Here is a 21,722-nt window from a genome sequence, read left to right as displayed (position 1 = left end):
GACTTTAAGCAGAAGTTAATAACTGAAATGGTTTAAAGCATTAGTTCCAGTGCTTAACATTTCATTTCCTTTCACCTGTATAATGCTTTCCACAGGTTAAAATAGGAAAACAAATGATCACAAGCACACCTAATTTCCTAATTAAATGTTAATGGAAATAGAAATAGAAAACAATGTTTACATATTATATCAGCTGAACTTTCCTTTTCCTTGTGTCAGCCTCTCATGGGTATGCCCTTCCCTTTTTCCTGCCCAGGCTGAGCAACACGAAGAAACAGGCCGTGCATACTGTCATGGGCATCTGGATGGTGTCGTTCATCTTGTCCACGCTGCCCGCCGTGGGCTGGCATGACACCAGCGAGCGCTTCTACGCGCGCGACTGCCGCTTCATCGTCACGGAGATCGGCCTGGGCTTCGGCGTCTGCTTCCTGCTCCTGATCGGCGGCAGCGTGACCATGGGCGCCATCTGCATTGGCATCGCCCTCTTCCAGACCTTCTCCATCCAGGCAGGCCACAGCACTGGCAAGAACAAGTTCAACGTGCCCGCCATCGTGGTGGAGGACGCGCAGGGCAAGCGGCGCTCTTCCATCGACGGCTCGGAGCCCGTGAAGACCTCGCTGCAGATCACCTACCTGATCAGCGGCATTGTCTTCATCTATGACTTCCTCACTGGCTTCCCCATCCTGGTGAGTCGTGGCGGGCGTGCGGTGTGGAGGGGCGGGGTTAGGACATGGAGGGGCGGGGGGGTAGGAAGTGGGGGGGCGGGGTTAGGAAGCAGGGGGCGGGGTTAGGAAGCAGGGGCGTGGGGTTAGAAAGTGGAGGGGCGGGGTTAGGAAGTGGAGGGGCGGGGTTAGGAAGTGGAGGGGCGGGGTTCGGAAGTGGAGGGGTGTTGGTTAGGAAGTGATGCACTGGTTACAGCATAGATAAATGGTGGGAAGAAGTGAAGCATTTGTCATTGGGACTTTCTAAAATGACATGACATCTGAAATGAACTTGTTCACTTGTGAATCCTAAAAGTACATTTATGTTAACTCTGCTTTGTGGCTCTCTGTATAAGAATGTCCATATATGACTTACAGATGTTGTACTGGTATGTCCTATTAGGATTCACTTGGGATATTGTTAAAACTCATGGTTTCTCAAAAGTTTGTCTTGCAAAGGAATTTTATTCGGAAGGATATACCACCAAATTGAAATGAACCAGGGTGAATTTGCCACTTGCTATGGCCTCTTAGAGAGGATGTGAAGGGCTCTGTGCTTAAACTTTAATGAGTAATTGCAGTCCCACGCTTGTCAGGAGCTGCACAGCAGATCAGTCTATGCTTTCTTTCACTCTCTCCCAAGGGAGAAAATGGGGAGGAGGGTGAGTGAAAACGAGCGTATGCATGCGAGAGAGAGAGAGACAGAGAGACTGAATAGAGACACAGGGAAGTATTGAGCTAGAACAGCCTAAGCACCGTCTGTCTCTGGAGGTATGGGAAAAGCAGAACACATAATACAGCCAAACGCCTGATTAGATGAATAAAGTGATGCTTGAGTGGACATTATTAAAAGAACCTTTCCATTTAACCTGTAGGTTGGTTGGAGTATGAGGAGGGGGGCATTATTAACCTTAAGATTTGCTGTGATAATGCATGAGTTTGGTTTGTAAGGCAAATATTAAATATTTGCCAATATTTTAATGATATAATGTGATACAATTCCTCTTTGTAATATATGACTGATATAATTAATAGATGCCGCAGACAAATTTTACTTTTATGTTTTAATATACAGTAAACATCAAAACTAGGATAATGGTAAGCAATTATTAAGTTGGAATCCACCAAATTATTTTGATAGCTTTTTCGGTTTTGACCACAAAACAATATGGAAAATTGTTAAAAACTGTATTTAGCTCACAAACCTTTTACTGACTAATCATATTTCAATGTGTGGCTTGAAGATTGTGCACTGCCTCACCATAAACGTTAGACTGGATTAAATTCAACATATTGCAGCCTTAGAATAGACAGAGCAAAGGAAAGCAATAAAGATTGCCTCTGCTCTCCAGTGATCTTCTGAAGGTCTGGTTCAAAAATATATGAGGTTTTGTGGTCTTGGGTTGTGTGTGGGTGTAAGAGAGGGCATATAAACCAAAAAAATCTTGATTCTAGCTATCATGAGCTTTACAAGGGCACCCGAGTCTGACAAGATCTAACTATAGTATCAAGTGGAGTTGTGTCTGATTGGTTGTGTGTAAAACACATATAGAATCAGCTTTGAGTCATTCCTGAGTGGAGACAGAACTTGCTGTGAGTAAAACAGTAGAAGTACCTTTGCCGCATTCTAGGGCAGTATAGTGGAATATGGGATCAAGGTAATGCTATTGTCTGCCAATCATGGTTGCTTTCCAGAGTCTTCAGTATCTGAAACGTGACTGTCTAGTTCAAATAGCCAAAACATCTGAATTTGATCGCTGAAATGCCCAGAAGAGGACAGTTTATAAGGCAGCCAATAAGGCAATAAGCAGATTTGGTAATTGCCTTGATGCAAGGTTTCTTACATCCAGGTTTCAGATATGTGATGAGACACGGTTTTACAAGAATTACTTCAAATTCTCTTCACAACATTATTAATGATCAAAATCCATGGATTTTTCTCTGTTATCTCCCATGAGTGGAATATCACTGCACTGTAGCATTTAAAAGAGATATTGACTGTATGACAGTACACTTGCATCATGCATTTCAAAATTAAAACGGGTGAGGGATGAAAAATACATATAAAAACTTACCCAGATGACGTAAATGGCAAATGGCTCACAGCTGGGGTCAAATGAGTACTTATGAAGGAAAATGAGCTTTCAAACTCTCATCTATTTTAAATTACAAGCTATGTTTAGTGTCCTTTGTCACATCCTCCAGTCTTTGAAATTTAAGCAACAGGGTGTTGGCAATAATGTAAAATGAAAAAAGACCGCAACCAGCTAAAACTGTATGACTAAGGCCTCCAGGTCAGTTTTTTTCTATAATGCAATTGCACTGGGGTTTAAGAGGCCGGTGCTGCATTTTGCCATAATAAAAGACATTTGGTATGTATTAATATATTTAGACTTTGACTCCCATTGAGCTATTGAGTAGCAGTATGTTATAATAGAATCCAGCAAGTGAATATCATCTTCCATGATCTTTTATCACCCCATATACACTTAAACCTGGTGCTAAACATGCTTCTTCCCATTTAACACCCCTCCACGCTGTTCCAGATGGGATGTGGAACATGGGACTGGTAGCTCTGGGACTGAGTGGTTTTACTACACACCTTGACAGTGAGACAGAAACTCCCAGCGTCCTTGTCTTGTGAGCTGTGCAGGTTACATAGCCATATTATATTAAATTTACCAGTGTATGCTATCATTTCCAACAATTACAATTCACTGCCACCAGCTCAAAACTTTCCTTTTCCATTCCTTTTAGAGCATTTTTACAAAATGTCTGTTGGCTTCTTTGGGGTTGGTCTGTAGTTATGGCAACTGTCTCTTTTAAAAGAATGACAGACAACTTTTGAATCTGCATTCTTGCAGAACAGTTCCAGATGTTCAGCATGCAGGTGTCATCAGACCCTCAAGAGTTCCATCGTCTTCTCCTAGTGGTCTTTGAGCTTTCCTAATATCTAATTGTCATGCTAACAATAATACATCAATATTTGATATCATTGTTTCTTTTTTCTTTATTCCTGCCTCTGAAAGAAAAGCTAACACATTTTTTCAACCTGTTCCAATATTTTCCTCTGCTCATCCATTATACCTCTGCTTCATTTAATACCCCACCCTTTTATGTTAGCTAATGTACAGATATTTTCACCCTGATACAACACTTGCACATGGTTGAGCTATACCATAAAATGGCAACAGAGGACTAATTTTTCCCATTAGAGTTATGTGAGGATATCTGCGAAATCATGCTTCTTTCTTCCTTACTAGAAATAATGAGCTATTTAAATGCATTGACAGCTATATCACACACACACTTCATTTGTGATTGGATGTTAGCTTGCAGACTACTCGTGTGCCCTTTAGAGGAGCATTTGCAGAGAGACACACTGCCTGGTTATGAGGACGCTTCATGAAGTGTGGCAGTAACTAATGGGCTGAAATGGATGCCAAAAAGCACTCACGTGTGACCAAAGCAGGCCTTGCATGAAGTCGATTGACTGTGCTAATATTAACATAGCATTAGCTCTGGGGACTGAGAGGAAACCCAGGCCGGGTCACCCAGGTTCTCATAGAGCGCAGCTGGTAAAATATGCAGCATGGCTGGAAAGATCAGACCAGGGAAGGGGAGTCAGTGGACAGTCATAGCTGTAAGGGCTTTATAGGTTTAGGTTGCCAATCCTGGAGTTCACCTGTGGACAGTCATACCTGTAAGGGCTTTATAGGTTTAGGTTTCCAGCCCTGGAGTTCTCCTGTGGACAGCCATAGCTGTGAGGGCTTTATAAGTTTAGGTTGCCAGCCCTGGAGTTCTCCTGTGGACAGCCATAGCTGTGAGGGCTTTATAAGTTTAGGTTGCCAGCCCTGGAGTTCTCCTGTGGACAGTCATAGCTGTAAGGGCTTTATAGGTTTAGGTTTCCAGCCCTGGAGTTCTCCTGTGGATAGTCATAGCTGTAAGGGCTTTATAGGTTCAGGTTTCCAGACCTGGTGTTCTCCTGTGGACAGTCATAGCTGTAAGGGCGTTATAGGTTCAGGTTTCCAGCCCTGGAGTTCTCCTGTGGACAGCCATAGTTCTAAGGGGGTTATAGGTTCAGGTTTCCAGACCTGGTGTTCTCCTGTGGACAGCCATAGCTGTAAGGGCTTTATAGGCTTAGGTTGCCAGTTCTGGAGTTCTCCTGACCACAGTTCGCCTCACCAATGAAACAGGACTGAGGTGGGTTATGGGTGGGCTGCATTCTTTGCTTGCCTGTCGTGTCATGTCAGAAGCTGGAGAAGGACTGTTTGTGTTGGCTTGGTGTCCGGGAGGCTTGGATTGGAAGCCTCTGATTTTGGGAACTGACTTAAGAAATGGCTTTACCTGAAATGGTTTCTGTAAGGTGCATTTACGTAGCAGTCTGGCCTGTTCTGCTGGCAGCATCTCACATTTTCTGGCTTGGTGTGCCTGTTTTCTAAATATCTTACAGATATTGTTTTCAGGGTTTTCTGTTTTCTTGTATATATGACTTGGGTAACATTTACAGTAGCTCAGTGGTGAAGGTACTTGACTTGTAATTGGAAGGTTGCTTGACTTGTAATTGGAAGCCCCACCACTGCCAAGTTGCTGCTGTTGGGCCCCTGAGCAAGACCCTTCATCCTCAATTGCTCAAGTTGTACTAAGTCATAATTGTAAGTCACATTGGTTAAATGTAAATGTAGACTAGAAAATATCTCAGAGGGAAGTTTGACCCCAACAGATACTAAGAACATGAATATGTTGAATATATGTAATTCACAACTATCTTGGCCCTGTTGTTTGAAAGACTTCTGAATTGTGTTCAGGACCTTCCTTAGTTCATATTATATTAAACCCTTAAATGGACCATGAGTGCTACATCTTACAGTAAGACAATATGCCAATCGCTACAGTGTACATTCAGAATGAATCTAAACTCTTGAGCAGAACCCACATTAACAGTAATGCTAAACCCTCAAACAAAAGAAGAATACCAAATCTTGTCAACAGCATGCCAGTCACTACTCTGTAAATTAAGATCTTGCAAAGATATCGTGTAGAGAGAACATTCTAAATATTGCAGGCTACAGTGAGAACGATACTGACGAGGCCTGGTCACCTCGTCCGCAGGTGGTGAGCTTTGCCAGTTTGAAGTACGACCGATCCTACAGCTGGATGGTGCTGTGCGTGCTCTGGTGCTCCATTGCCCAGTCCATCCTCTTACCCATGTTCCTGTGGGCGTGCGATCGCTACAGAGCTGACGTCAAGATGGTGTGGGAGAAGTGCGTGGCCATCATGTCCAACGACGACGTGGATGAAGGTAAGGGACAACGAGGGAAGGAGTGAGAAGGATATCGCTGAGGGAAAATAACAGGACTGAGGGGACGTGTTTGCCCTTTCAAGATTGCAATCTCTATTTCATGGAATTAGGTCACTGATTAGGAGGTGGGTGCTGTAAATGCAAACATAAACCAGTTAGGCTGTGCTGCTGAGGCTGGAATGAAGGGTTTGTTCACAGTGTCTTAGACTTCTCTATGGGACAGCCAATGATCAGTCTCATTGTATTTATCATGTGACCTAGATTTTCCTGAAAGAGCATATTATGACAAAAGAAAATCTCTATGGAAACATGACAAGCCTTATTCTGCCTTAATAATAAAAATGGAGAAAGACACTGAGCAGGCAGTGTTTTCCTTGAGCGTTTACTGTAGCAGAGATTAACTTACTTGAGTAGAAAGTTATGGCAGTTAAAAAAGTTACATTTTTTGTTGTTGTTTTTCCCACCAATATGGCTATGGAATGTGAGCTCAGCTATATATAATGGAAGTTAATGAGGCTTCATCTGTTGGACTAATTCGTGCGGTAATCATGTAATCATGTTGTAATTGGTTCTCGGGGTTATTGTTCATAGCTACACATCAGCTTTTTCCTTTGTGTGAAACAAAAACACTGTGTGCCAAGCGCTTTGACATGCCTCATTAAACATTTTGTCCCTGAAATATATAGAACTGTTATTTTAATGTTTCAATTTGAAAAATGTTTTTTGAAACTTTAAGAGCTTTGCTGACAGCAACAACATGGAAATAAATTCAGGTCACATGATAATAGTAATGACACTGCACAAGAGTTCAAATTTTATTTATTTAGACCCTATTACACTATATATTTAGTAATTTGAGAATTGTTTCTAATTTGGGTTTAGCCTTCCAGTTTGGTTTCTAGCCATTTAGTCCATTGATGCAGGATTAGTAAACATAAAAGAGATGTAGATAAGATTGCTTTTGTGATCGTAATATTACCAGTGCTTCTGTTTCTTTCCAGAAGGCTTGCCCTGTATAACACAGCTTGGTTGTATGTATAAGGGTTGTTTCTTGTTCTTATCTTCCACTGATCTGCATGCTAAGCTGCCTGTGCTAAAAGCTAATGTCATCCATCATGCTGCAACCAGTCCACATTTTCCTAAGATCAGCATTTTACACTGCCCTACAACTGTTTTATTTTCCCCATAAGGGTCAGTAACATGTTAGTTGTTTCAGATACACTGTAACAACTAACATGTTACCTCTGCAGTAATTGTATGTTGAACTGATTACTCAGTAGGAATCTGTTGTTTTAGGTTAGCTGTGCTTTCCCCATAGTGAAAAAGATTTGGCCAATTTCTTTTTTTCCCTGGAGTATTTCCTGTTTGGTAAACGACAACAGTCATGATGTTAGTAAGAGATCTCCAAATCAACCCCCCCCCCCCCCCAAGTCAATACCCCACCTTCCACGCGCCCCACCAAACACCTTCGAAATTTCAACGGCTGGACCGAAAACCAGCAAGAGTTAATTGTCTTTCTCTACCTATTCGTCTGTCTGTCTGTCTGTCTGTGTATCAACACGTTTATTCTTGATCCTGATATATATGCTTTCTGCATTTGCAGAAAACAGCCAGGATGGAGGCATTCATCCGGACTTAATTTATGACAGACCATATGACTATAGCTCCGCTGCTGATATCATGACGGTAGACCGTATTGCCAAGTACGAATTCTCCACCTTAGAAAGGGGGGTCCCCCAAGGTTATCCATTGAGGGAGCCTCAGGACGATAAAATGCACTATTTGCAGGTATATTTCCATTGATTTTTTTTACATACACATAAAGAATAAACTGTGCATGCTACAATGGCCCCTTGTTATTTTTTAATACATTCTGTTACTGTCATGTTCTCGCCTGGAATCAGTTGAAATTTCTGTTGGGCTACCTATTAGAAATCTGACATGTCCACACCTCGCACCCAGGAAATATGATTTCGAATGAACATTTTGCCTGACTGTTGTTTGGCAAACGTGAACTAACAAAAAGCATTCTCCTTACATTTTAGCAATGCTATAACGTTACTACTCGTTAAACCATGCAGGGTTCATCTGGCCAGGAGTTGCATATAAAGGTAGTGTCCTGTAAAGCAAGTGTTCTCTCGGTTATCTTATTTTTGCAATCAAAATTTGGACTCTGCAGGTACATGAAAAAGGGAGAAGGATCATTTCAATATTGACATTGAACTCTAGTGCACATGAATAGAGCTTTGACGCATTCATTCGACCTTCATGAATGGCTTGGGACTGTAGCAAGAGGCATCTGTGAAACAGTTCGTAAGTCAAGGGGCTCTCCAGTGACATGTCGGCTTACTTTTTGAATCATAATTATTGCTTTGTAACTGTGTCACATGCCTCTGGCATTGTGAGCTACATGTAATTGTACATAATCCGGTTTCATGATTCCTATTCGAAAGTATATGGTGGGTGCACTGGGCAAAAGCACCAGCAAGTATAGAGGCTGTTTAAAAGGGACCTTGGAAGATGGTGTTAAAAACATGAAGATGGCATTAGGAAGCCATATTGTGACCAAACCCAAACTCAAACCCAGTCCAGTTTTAGAGCTGTGAAATGCTCCTCTTTCAGCCCGTTAACACTTTTAACACTTAGAACTCTTGTTTCTTCACATGCGCTCTGCGGTTCCACATGACTGATCTTTCCCTGGTCAGGACTGTGCTCCATCCAGCCTGTCCTCCATGGCTACAGTAGCTAGCCAGATGGAGTGATTTGCAGGCTGTGGACTGATATCTGATGTGATGTGTCCTTCAGGCCTAAATGTGGAGAAGGTGTTGAGAGTGGCTAACACGTGTCCATCTATGTACCGGTCACCCCCCACCTCAAGCTTCACCATCATGCCATTTCATTTTATTGCAAAATACACTCCTCCTTTTTGGAGGTTTGATGCCAGCAAACCCAGTGCCACAGTGGTATTACATTATGACACTGTGATAGTGACGTTTTGCAATAAAATGCTGATGCCCTTCACATGATTTTTAGCTCATACTGCTTTAGAGTGGCAATGAGCCGGCAGACTTTACATATGCAGGTTCACTGTCAGGTAGGTTGTGAGCCTAACATTAGGCTACTTATCTGGGATTAAGATATCTGTCTGCTTTGGCCTCCTACTGCCAGCAACAGGATACCTATAAGGTTGACATGTGAACATATTATTACTTCCCATAATTGAGATATAAGGCAGGTATACATTTTCTAAAAGTTTTCACGTGAAAGGGTAATGGAGAGTTTTGAACTTTCTGCTCATATCTAATATATGACAAACAATACTAGTCTACACTTTTTGTGTCATATTTTCACAGTTTTTACCTGTCCCACTTTAGGATCGCTTTTTACTGATTTAAGCATAAACATTATAAACATATATATTATAAACATAGGTATAAACTATGCATTTCTATGAAAAAAGTGCCTTGTTAAATATGTGGTCTATGAGGTTTAAATGATCAAACAAAATGAAATATATAAAATGTAAAAATCGATTAAAATTAAATTGCGCTTTTTAAAAACTAATACACACAGACCAGTCCCAGTATTACAGGGTGGATGTGTTGGCTCCATGTGTCTTCCTTCTCGGCACTAGCGTTCAGCATCAAATTTGACCTGCGCCATGACCAAGCAGTGCTATTGTATTCCATTGCTCATATAATAGTGCTTTGCTTCCCCCTGCTGGTCAACCTTTGCACATACTCGCTTAAAGCAAGTCACCTTCAAACAGTATACAAGCTCAAGAACCAAGCAACTTCATAACCTAAGCTGCTGTCTCATTTCCCCATTAACTAAGAGTGCTAGGCTTCTGCTGTATGCTTTTGGGAACGCCGAAAGGTTTTTAATTATTATTATTTAATACTAAACAATTATGTCTCTCTTGTATAGTTCTCAGAACAATGTGGAATGTGAGTATTAATCTGTAGAATAAGTGATTGTGGTTTAATTTGTTTTATTTGTAAGTGGTAAAGAGCTTTAGTGACCTTGGGGATGAAAACTACTTATATACAATTCTATTATTATTATTATTATTATTATTATTATTAAAAGCATGCCATTGTTTAGAGCCTACAATGAAATACAAGCTGGCACCGAATAAAAATTTGGATAATTAACGGGCCACTTCATCTGTGTTTTATGCCAGGTGCCACCTACAAGAAGATACTCCCACGACGAAACCGACATGTGGACCACCGGCCAGATCCCTCCGTACCTTCATCACTGGGGCTCCTCCGAGGACGTGATGGGGACGGCGCAGTACAGCTTGCAGCGCCACGACAGGCGTCGGAGCGGCCCGGCGTCCTCCCGCGAGGACCTCCACCCCCACCGCAAGCGGAGGAGCTCCGAGGACACACACTCGCTCAAGCAGCTGCCACGAGCCGAGCGTTATGATGGCGACTTTGAGTGCTTCAGCCGCGATGAGGTCATCAGCTTCATTGACGAGACGCCGCTGGCCAGCCCGATGAGGAGCCCACGCCGCGCCTCCGCCCTTTCGCTGGTCGCCGACGCCTACGAACAGCGCATGATCTCGTTTCCGCACTTCCCGCTCACACGCTTTGAGCGTGAGCCCCAGGCTCTGCGGCGCCCCCTAGAGCCCGCCAGGGCCCTGCAGGCCGATCCGCCCCTGGAGTCCTCCCGGAAAGACAATAGCGGCCGGGGCAGAGGGCGCAAGGAGGCCACGGGCGAAGGCGCTTACGATAAGGCGTGTGGCGAGTGCTGGCAAGACGGGGGTCGCGCCACCGAACGCGTGGTCCTGGGGCAGGACGCTCGGACAGGAGTGCAGTCATCGCTCAGGGTAACGGCAGGACAGCGGGAGGATGCAGGAGGGTGCGTGGAACACAAACAGCATCTGACTAAGGGCGAGAGTGAAGGAAGCACAAACAGTTTTATAAACTCATCATCTCCGTCCTCGGGGTATATCACATTTCACTCTGACTCCATAGGATCAACCTAAGAGCATGGAGCACTTCTATTATTACATGTAATAAAAGCCTAAATCTCTTAATATTGATATTGATATTAGCGTTCTAACTATTCAAGTGGAATGTTTTTGTAATCTGGGAACTGCATAATTAGGTCTTGAGAAGTGATCAGTGGATTAAGCAGAAAGACATTCTTTTTTTATAGCTATTTTATTAAATGTTACAAACATATGTAACATTGTATGATGTACTGGTTTCTTTGGAGCTGATATTTCTGAACTCTGTTTGCTTTGGAGATTTCCTCCTCAATCAATATTGGCCTTGCATTTCATAAAGCCTCGAGCAGAAACCAAACTGAGAACAGACAGGGCCTCTTGGTCAACAGTGCATAGCTGTTGTTAACAAAAACTAGAGTCCTGCTCATTTTGGGCCCTTGTTCCAGCATTTCTAGCTTTCTGGGATGTGTGGTGGGTTTGTTTTTCTATGTTTGGTTGCCAGGGTTGTTTTTTTCCCTTAATGAAATAAGTGTACAGTGGCCATTTTATGATTTGCTTCTGAAAAGCAAGACTCTCTTTGTGGAGTCCAGCATTTTCCAAAGCAATTTTACACAATATTTTCAGCTCATGTACCGAAGAACTATAGAAATGACAGTTTCAGATGAATTACTTATGGTTATTTTAGCCTAACTGATATTTAAATGGCTCTTACTTCACACAGCAAAATCCCAAGAGATTAACTACTCTAATTCTATACAACGGTGATTCAGATCCATCTGCACACATATGCTACAAGTGTTAACACCGCTACTGATATTTCTGTTATTGTACTTAGGTTCAAGTGATATAAATAAAATTAAAGAAACATTTGATCCAAAGGCAGAAAACAAAATGTGATCTAAACCTTGCCAAATCAGAGTTTTACAAATATTTTCTGGAATTGGGTGAATTTAGCCTGTATAGAATGCCATGAGGTTAATTGCCTCCTAGTTATTTACTCCACAAGCCATCAAACTTCTTTTCAGCAGTTCCTTTGGTTATTAGTAGTCTTTTTTCATCATGAAAACATGATTACAATGAATAAAATTGTGGTTAGAAAACTGACAACATTGCCAGCATAATCTGCAATTACTAGCACTTTTTCATCGTAAATAGCAAATGATATACATTTTGCAGAAGGTTTTTCCTTGCAAATTTGTTGGTCTATGAACTGTGAAAACATTCAGGCATAGCAAAATCTTGTTTTTTTCTGGAACAAGATTATGTATTTCCATAAGGGATGGTGTTTCCTTCAATGTAATGGGCTATTTAGAAATTGCTATTTGGATTGTTTTTGCTTTATTCATGTCACTATCTCCCAACACCTAATTTGCATGTAGGCTACAACAGTGAAATTATGAAATTATGACCTATTCCCAGCATTCATTTTTATCGACTGTATTTATTACAACCAAAAAAAACTAGTGTCAAAATCTGGTGCTCAATATTATGGATACTTCATCTGCCACTGAGATTTCACACAAGAATCTGTCAGACACTACCACTTTTCTACATTAAGATCTACACAAGAGTCTTCCTTGATCTTTCAATGATGTCTTAAAACTAACCCATGGATTTAAATCTTTTATATGAATCTGACTTAATTGGCATTTTGGTACAGATTCATTGTAAAAAGGTCATTATCAAGGGAATTGCTTCGAAATGAATGTATTTACATTGGACTGATATTAGATATACATTGCTATCAGAATGCATGTTCCTGGGCCTTAGCTGTGTTACAGGTCACCTTCGGTATTTTTGTTTCCAGAATACGATGTAGCACTAATACTTTGTAAGGCACTTTGATACACATTTGGACGCTGGTGTGAATCGTCCACCTTGTACTAGCTTAATGCTTGCAGTATGTTGAATTAGAGAATTCCAGATGTTTCGACCAATTACAATAATACAGAAACTGAAGGAGCTTTAAAATATTTTCGGCGTCAAACATTCCTCGTTTTTTCGCATGTTCACTTGCAAACGTTTTTTTCGTTTTTATCATTTCCTGTGACGTTCCTTTAAAGTTAAAGATATATTATTTTGTGTCGTGTCTCAGACTAAAGGCACGTCGTTCTGGTAAATGAAGTAACAGTGTTTGATGTTTTGTTAATCAAATGATGGTCATTATTTTTTTCTTTTTGTAAAGTGAAGTACAAAGAATTGTTTAAAATCGGTGGAACTGTATTTCGCGTTTGTATCAGTAAAAGAAGATTCTATGAAATCTCAGTGACGTTTTGAGGTTCTGGGCAGAACAAATGTGGTTTAGATACAACCTAATTCAGCGGTGATCACACCTTTTAAAATATTTCAAAATAAATGCTGAAATGGTTATTAAGAATAAACCAAACGTTTCGTTTTCACTTTTTAGCCTATTGTTTACACCTTTAAAGTTTTTTGAACACATTTATTAACTTTATTTGAGCAAGTTTATTAAGAAGAGTTTATAAGTCTATTTATTTAATTTAGATTTAATTATTTGTTTGAGCATATTTTCCAAATGCGGTCGAAAAATATTTACATTTTTCTTTTTTTACGGGCAGCGAATGATCGCGTTTCCGGTGCGAGCCTTTGCCGAGATAAGATCTGTTTCTGCTTTAAGTCGGACCAGTTTCATTACTAAGCTATAGGGTAACCCACGCCGAAACTGTTGTCGCCTCTTAGCGGGTTTCAAAATGCAAATAAACAATGGACAAAGTTTCCTTTTATGTCAAAGCCTCAAAAGCTTTAGGCTTTACTCATGCTTGGACAATTCAAGTGGAAAACGTATGAGACAGCGCAGCGCAGTATCTTTAAATGTTTGCATTACACACGTGACAACCTACATACCTATGAAATACAAAGTTCAGTTATCAGTCTTCCAGGCGATGAGTTGTGGACGAACTTTGTGAGGCTGTATGCAGGCCAAAGTCGGACCTTGGGACGTCTGCGCTGTAAATACTCGTCCGCTTTTCACAGCGCTTGACTGAACACACTATAATGCTAATCATAGGTTTTATACTCCTTCTTTTCTCTGATCATAAGGTCTGTTGCTCTTCAATTAGGCTCTAAAAAGTTAAACAACAGCCTCATGAGTTCATATAAGTCCTTAAAGGCTCCAAGATACACGTGCGTTTGTTACTACTCCAAAGGGGGGAAAAAACCCTCTGCAGTCTTTACATCAGCTTTTCCCTTATCACTAAGTGCAAACAATGCAAACACCCGGACCTCTTGTGGTTTACGAATGAGCACTAGGACCACTTGTGGTTTATTAAGATTCATGCTTTATGTGGCCTGTTTCGACGTCATATTTAAGTGTCGTCCAATGAACGGGCAAACAAATCTACAAAGACAAGTGAAACGTGTGGAAATGTTTTTGTTGTTGTTTTTTTTGTTTTGGGGTTTTTTTTTTGCACGTGGGAAAAACTTTTTTTTCGTGCTGATTGAGAGTCGCCAGCGCCAATCTCCGGATTGCCCTTTGACTGTCCACAGCAGGCCACTGCTTCTGAATAACCCTATAAAAAGATCGCGAGGCGTGTCCGCGATTCTCATCGCCGCATGGTGCCATCCTCTTCCAGGTCTTGGGTGCATCTGTCATAGGCTACGCTTGAAACGTTCGCATTAAGAAAACGTTCCCTAAATGTTAATCCAAAAACACGACAATCTGATTTTGAAATTCAAAAGAATAAGGGATTCTTCTGAATACGTATTATTGCATCTGTGTAAATATACAATTATTTACGTACTATTTAGTCACAGAATTTAGTCATCATGTAAATACTGCACAAGCAGTTGTACACTGAAGGTTTGCTTTCTATCGCGCATTGAGTGAGACACTGCTGAAGCCGATTTATTGATTTCTTACGAGAAGATTCGTGCACAGCTCGTTCAGAATACGAGAGCAGCTTAAGCAAGTGGTGGGGAATACTACCTCTGCTTATTCGAGAATTCCACTCCATGAACAAAGTGCCGTTTTGTTTTTGACAACACCATATGGCCACGAGTCATCCTGTGTTACCTTAAAGCAAGGAACCTATATTATTTATATCTATAATCAAAAGGATTTTTGATATTTCTTGGTCTCGTAATAAAATAAGAAGACTTCCCCTTTAGTTGAGGTGCTGGAGCTATGAAAAAAGATAAAAGCAGCTGAAAAAGCATCCCCATACTCAAATCTGCGCAAAAAGCTTTGTGATTGACAACCTTTGTAAATGAAGGCCTTCATAAACAGGTCTCATATATATATATATATATATATATATATATATAGAGAGAGAGAGAGAGAGAGAGAGAGAGAGAGAGAGAGAGAGAGAGAAAGAGAGAGAGAGAGAGACACACACAGGGGTCATTATTAAATTCTGCTTTTTATTATAAAAAATAGGCATTTGTACAAACAATATTCCAATCGAGATCTAGTGCAAGAAACAAGAGCAATTCTATATAGTCTATCGAAAAGAGTAAACAATTTATTGTAACATATATGTCAACACAGTCACCAGGGCCGCCAGTAATTCTGTTTCAAGGCCGTAGAAACAGCACAGGTTCGATTAACATGTACGTGCTTGTGTTGTTCGGATAATCCTAGAGTTTTGTCTTTATCGAAGGTTTCAGTCCGGTTTGACATGCCGTTGTGATTTCGGTCAATTCTTTGCGACACTGTAATGGTAGCGTCGGGGCATGAGACGAAAGTGTTGGCTGACGTCGCTGGCGAGTGTGCCATTAGTGTGTTAGTCGCCGCAAGGGACCTTGAGGTGTCGCTGTCCACGGTGCTGGAATCCGGACCGTGAGCGCCCAGGCAGAAAAGGTTGTTGGACAGGTGTGTCAGTGCGTTGAATCGGCACGCAGTGTTTGCGTCAGCCATGACAATAAACTGATTTACACTGGCAAGGCATCTCCTGACACCTGCCTGGTACTCAGCCATACCAGACGTAATGGCAAATTCTGTGGAAAGTAAATGGAATAAATAAGATGTTAGTTAGAATTACTGTTCAGTTCCTTCACCAGCCTATACCGGCGTTCGTTCCTTACGACAGAAGACATTATTTTATGTTTTACGAACCTTTCTCCGTTTTTTGAAGATGTTTCAGGTGTTTTACTGTAAGCTCTAAAATATCAGCTTTTTCAAGTTTTCGCTTGCGGATCTGAAAAATATAAATATTTCATTAGGCTTAAACACATAACGAAAAGCTCAAATGGGACAGACAATTATCATATTAGACTTTAAAAAACAAGTCACGATAGACCGTTTTCAGATTATGAAAACAAACGAAAAAGAAACCATAAAAATGCATACATTGTTAGAGTAGAAGCTTTCGAGTATTGTCTTTAATTGATCCAGGCAGGTATTTATACGCGCTCTTCTCTTTTTCTCCATCAGTGGCTTGGAAACCTGGAAATGGAAAAGAAAAGATTCACTAAGTAATAGCTTTAGCTCGATTGAAATTGTAATTGCAAAACAATTAGGCTACTTAACACCTATAATTATACCTTTTTGCTACTGGAGACTTTCGTCTTTGTCAACCTCTCTGAGGTCGCAACCATTCTTCGCTTTATCAAAAGTTCGTTGCGCTCTTAGTAACCCAAATGCGCTTTCTGATGTCTCTTGTGTCTGAGTAAAGGAATTCGTGCAGACAATCCTATTTATAAGGGGAGACTCACTTAACATGTCAAAGCGACGCGCGTCCATTAGTGGCGCGCGAATTGTGTAAACAGAGCTTTTTCTGGACTTGCAACAGCCAATCAGTAACCAGCCTGTGATTGTGTTAAGTAGTCTAAACAACGAGAAAAGTTAAAAATGTTTTCATATTATAATATAAATTTGTACATTCGGCGATAATCTACCTGTGAGAAAATGTTTTTATCCTATTATTAAGGAGTGTACGACTGTAAATAGCTAATGTGTAGTTCCTTATATTAAGTTCCGTCATTCTTTGATGACACATCGTCATTTAAATACTTAAAAACTATTATTAAACGTTATTTCCGAGAGTCAAAGTATTTAATCTGAGTACTCATCTGAGTACTCATCTGAGAAAATTACAGCCTAGTGTTCCTAAATCCGGGAAGATGAAAGATTCTGAAATCTGCATTGGATAAATATTAGTTACAGCAAACAGGCCTACAATGTAAAGCAAGATTCCATCGTGTGGGGTAAAGTTGTACCGAAAGGCGTACAGAATCACCATAACATGGGAAATAATGTGACAAATATGCAGCGCACTGTTGGGGGTGCTTGTTCCAGTCCTATCCATTCAGGCTTTTCTCTGAGTGATTCACGCCACGGGGACACGGGCAGTACCGTGGAAATCATGCCCGTGTCTTCACGACGTAGTCATTCTCTGCCTGTAAGAGAACAGAATAATCTCTCTCCAGATCTGAAACTGCTCCACGCCCCCACCCCCCACTACAATAATTACCAAAAATATTTAAACTTCTTAGTTGTGGAATTTGGATAGATATTCATAAACATTATCTTAGTTTTGATGTAATCGTATGTTGCAACGGTAGAATTCTAGCAGATGCTGCCTTGGGTGTGTAGAGCGAGGAGAATCAGAGGGACGCCTCCTTTCCAGGGGCCCTACCCGCCTGATTTTCCACACCACCCCATCAATAGGCCCTGTCCTTGGGAAAGTCCTGGACATGACACCCACTGTGGTCCACTGTTTCTTCAATAGGAGTCATCATCGTATTTAACCAAGTCTCAACCATTGCTTGATTTATTCCCATTTCCATGAACTGACTAACTAAAACGTTAGAATCACTGCAACTTAATTTAATTCAGAATTCTTCATGGATGCCTTCTTAGCGTGTTTTTTTTTCTCTCTCTCAGATTTTGGTTTACCACATCAACGGTACACATTAAGTAGACAATAAGTAACGGGCTGCGCTGATGATTTACTACTCTAATGGAGTCAAAGAGTGAGGAGAAAGTGGCTTAGCATTTGATGTTTGCCTGAAACGCTGGACACGCGACAGAGTGAAAGGGACCCTATAGACACCACTGAGAGCTGCGCGCCTCGCGAGTTAGATTACTCGCACAATGGACGTTTGTGGCCAAGAGCACGAATGACGTAAAGACCGGGACAGACGTGCATCACCATCTTTTCTGGTTCCGTCCAGAGCTTTGGAAGGTAATGAAAAGAATGCAGTATATTTAAGATGGAGGCCCTATTGATCTTTTCTTCAGTCTGTTGTGTGCCCCTTGATATGCGGTCAATGAAAGAATCCCTTTCACGTTCAGCCACGAAAACGCTTTGTTGTTCCCTGTTTTTAAAAGAACACTGTACAAAAAAAGACCTTCAAAGGTGTCGAGGGAATTCTGTTTTAGCTGAATAAACTAATAAACAAATATTAACAACAAAACAATGTCTTTTAATACAAGATCACCTTATTTATTTATTAATGTATCTATTTGTTTCTTTGTTTCGTGGGGTAAACATAACTTATCAATGTATATATTAGGATAGCATATCACACAGCAATGATGTGTACATATATACAAACTAGAGAATATATGCGGGTTATGCATGATATATGTTAATTAATTATCATAAACTAAAGCAAGGCCATTTCAGAAAGTCTGGGAACACGTTTGGAGCTGCGAGTGTTGTAAACGATAACGCACTTCAACCCGTAGCTAATGGAACAAAGGGCACGCACTTCGGAGTAATTTGTAGTTTAATTGCCTTGAGTTGCTCCTAGCGGGCAAAAATTAGCTTTTTCTACCGCTAGCAAATCTTGCCATATGCTGCCGTCTTGGTATTTTAATTAACAAAGCGTACTTATGGCAGGTAGCATATACGCAGATTTGTTAACATCCAACGCCTATTTAGCTACATCTGATGGACTATTCTAGATGCTTTCCGCATTAAACGTGCATGTAATGCACCGAAAAATTGGTGCAAATCACGGCAGTGCTCGGTTCTCAGGATGCATAAAGAGGCGCTAAATCAGTATGAAATTGGAGCAAAGCACTCCTGAGCATAAAGGCTTGTTCCACTCCATTGTGTTATCGTGGACGCTGTAGTATCACGCCACTTTCAAGCTCAGATGCAACATGTTGCACCACGTTAATCATATTTTCAGGAAAGGAAAGTTGATCCTACCTAGCAATGAATTTTGAGTTACTTAGTTTTTCGTCACGACTTGGAGATTTTCTGGAATAACTGCCTTGTAAGGCCTATACACCTAATAGTTTTATCTTAGACGGACGGTAATTGCTTTATTATGCCAAATAAGAGACGTTTGCGAGTAAATGAAACTTAGTGCAAAGGTTTGGTAAGATTTTCTTCTTTGAGCAGAAACAAAAAAAAATGTAAATAATTTATAACGAACATAACGTTATACTGTATAGCCTTTTCCCTATCTTAAACTCCCCCTGCTTTTCCTCTTAAAAGAAAATCATCAGTAACAATAAAACACGAACGACTTGTGCCCATACTTGGAATAATAATAACTTATGGTGAAACAAGTTGAGTGTACTTCAAAAGGGTTCTCGAGCTCGAGCTGCTTTACTCATTAACCCTAAGCGTCTTTTGTTCTGCGCGCGCAGCAGGGACATCCTGCAGTAATGGAAGCATTCTACGACTTGTTAACAACAATTAGTGAGGCAATTATACAATTACCTGCAATAAACCTTTTTTTTTCTTTTTCAGTGAAAAAAAAAAAATCTTCATTAGCACGTGAATGACGGAACAAACAACTACAGGAACATAATAGGTGGACGCTTGCCGGTCAAGCTAGGCTAGAGTAGCAATGTACCGTAGTTAGATTGCAATACAAGACAGTATTTTTTATTCTGCGTATAGGCGTACGTGGTGAAGGGTTATTTCCACCTGGTAATGATGTGGTTTTCTAACGTATGCAAAATAACTAAAGCAGGACATCTCTGAATAGTGCGATAGGTCATCTGAGAGCGAAGCAAATTGGAGAACCGCCTCAAAACTATTCAGAGTTTCAATGCAAAATAAGAAGAAGCAAATGACTCGCCATAAGATTAAACGCCAGGCCCAGCAACACTGTGTTTGAACTCACTGTGCATGTCTACGAATAACACAATATTTCATATAATCTACATGTCATTAAAAAAAAAGACACGCGACGTGCCCATTTGCCTTGGTCTGATCAAACATGTTCTATCATGAATTTCTATAGACTGGTCTGTAGGTTATTTAAGAGTCTTTACTTTGGTTGAGGCACACAATGGCTCGTGTTTGGTTGTGTGTACTGGGGTTAGTGTCTGAAAAGACGAGAGGTGCACATTAACATCGCTTTGGGTTTTCTCAAGGACTGAAATGAACTAGACGAAAGTAACTTTATAACTCGGCGAAGGATGAAGCCTTTGTTAAGTTCCCCTTGAAAAACACAAGGGACTAACAAAAGAGGAGTCCTCTCATTGTTAAACACTAAATCTGGGCTATTGATACGCCTTGAATTGCAAAGCATCTGCCATTTACTCCATAGACCTTAGTGCACATTTGTATAAGAATAAACGGGCTACTTCTGGACCTTTGCCAAGAAGTAAGAATAACAAAGCAATGCAACTACAAAACGTTACAGAATATTGTTATTTGCGGCCTGCAAGGCTACTCTTTTATTTAATTACCTCTACACATATCGCCCGCTTGTCGCGCTTATTTTTCGCGTCGAGGGGAAATGGATTATATTGTAAGAACAAAAGTCTATTCAGATAAGAAGTAAATGAAAATTTGTACCCAAATATTACCTCAAAGTTTTTTGTTTTTTTAAAAAATGTGCATTAAACAATTGGTTCCGCAATTTACTTGAATTAGGCCCCCAAATGCAATTATCTAAGTATTACTGATATAAACTGTTACCAGCGAAGAAACAGTGAGAGATAAAGCGCTTTGAAAGTTGTGCGTTTGTGTTCAAAAGGCAGGGCAGGTTTCCCATGGTGATTCCTTTATCCCCTAAATAGTGGAAAATCGGAGTGTATGTCTCTAAAGGCCAGAGGTGGCCCTGCGATTTTCTTCGCTTCGTATTTTTTGGCCTACAAAAACATGGGCCGTGTTAGGGAAGAATGTGTTCGCCGGTGCCGAAATGGGAGCGAGAGAGCATAAACCGACTTGTTGAGTCTTAACACCTGGTGTATGCGGCAAAGTGAGAGGTACTTTCACATACAGTATTTGTATAATTGAGAATAATAACGTCCGAATGTCAACCATATGAAATGTACATTTACTTTCAATAGTGCTTCGCTGTCTCCATGGAATAAATCTTTATATAGCCTAGGTCTCCTTAAAAGCTATGTATTTTTATTTATTTAAATATGCAGATAACATTGCCTTACTTGGATTACTAAATGAAAATTACTCCGATGAACAATATTTAAAGCATTGTCACTGCCTTTAAAGAGTGGTGTCAAATTAGAAATTTGGAAATCAATTTAGGGAAGATAAAGGAAATTATTTTTAGTAGAAGAAAGAATATCAAATAGCCACCGATAAAGATTATGGATCTGCCTACAGAGGCAGTTAGTAATTTTAAATATCTCGGTACACTTCTGTACACCTGCCTGAGCTTTGAGGGGAAATGTGATGTCATATACAAAAAACAAAACAAACAAAAAAAAACATTAAAGCGGTTTATCGTTTGTCTCTTAAAAACTATGTGAGTATGAGGCTGGTCATAACGTTATAAGAAAACAAACATTATCGTTCCCTGGTTGAAACCGTTGAAAGCCTAGTTTTGGGAATTTAAGATGTAAGGGCAAAGGGAAGCTCATGAG

The 21,722-nt window shown here is 40.6% G+C and overlaps 2 protein-coding genes across 4 annotated transcripts in view; one reads left to right on the top strand and one right to left on the bottom strand.

Moving 5' to 3' along the window:
• LOC113578177 (probable G-protein coupled receptor 153) overlaps positions 1 to 13,315 on the top strand; it is a 29,248-nt gene extending 15,933 nt beyond the window's left edge. For all 3 annotated transcript variants that reach the window (XM_027011263.2, XM_035536000.1, XM_027011262.2), the window contains 4 exons: positions 257 to 686; positions 5,814 to 6,003; positions 7,607 to 7,791; positions 10,187 to 13,315. In XM_027011263.2, coding sequence (XP_026867064.2) covers positions 294 to 686; positions 5,814 to 6,003; positions 7,607 to 7,791; positions 10,187 to 10,996 — 1,578 coding nt within the window. In that variant the 5' untranslated portion in view covers positions 257 to 293 and the 3' untranslated portion in view covers positions 10,997 to 13,315. The remainder of the gene's footprint in view (positions 1 to 256; positions 687 to 5,813; positions 6,004 to 7,606; positions 7,792 to 10,186) is intronic.
• Positions 13,316 to 15,467: 2,152 nt separating this feature from the next.
• her3 (hairy-related 3) lies at positions 15,468 to 16,516 on the bottom strand. The gene is made up of 4 exons (XM_027011322.2): positions 16,463 to 16,516; positions 16,269 to 16,364; positions 16,035 to 16,116; positions 15,468 to 15,916 (listed from the first exon to the last, which is right to left on the bottom strand). Exons 1-4 carry the CDS (start codon positions 16,514 to 16,516, stop codon positions 15,468 to 15,470), a joined length of 681 nt encoding a protein of 226 aa, XP_026867123.1.
• Between the last annotated feature and the right edge of the window lie 5,206 nt (positions 16,517 to 21,722).

The sequence above is a fragment of the Electrophorus electricus genome, chromosome 18, assembly GCF_013358815.1.
Source record: "Electrophorus electricus isolate fEleEle1 chromosome 18, fEleEle1.pri, whole genome shotgun sequence".
NCBI lineage: Eukaryota > Metazoa > Chordata > Actinopteri > Gymnotiformes > Gymnotidae > Electrophorus > Electrophorus electricus.
The sequence above is the reverse complement of the archived record's forward strand: the minus strand, read 5'-3'. Positions and strand labels throughout refer to the sequence as shown.

Excerpts from the sequence above, each read along its gene's own strand:
- her3 (XM_027011322.2), bottom strand. The coding sequence starts at position 16,516 with ATGGTTGCGACCTCAGAGAGGTTGACAAAGACGAAAGTCTCCAGTAGC. Across the intron at positions 16,365-16,462 it reads AAGTCTCCAGTAGCAAAAAG|GTTTCCAAGCCACTGATGGA; the intron begins GTATAATTATAG and ends TTCCATTTCCAG. Across the intron at positions 16,117-16,268 it reads AAAGCTTCTACTCTAACAAT|ATCCGCAAGCGAAAACTTGA; the intron begins GTATGCATTTTT and ends TATATTTTTCAG.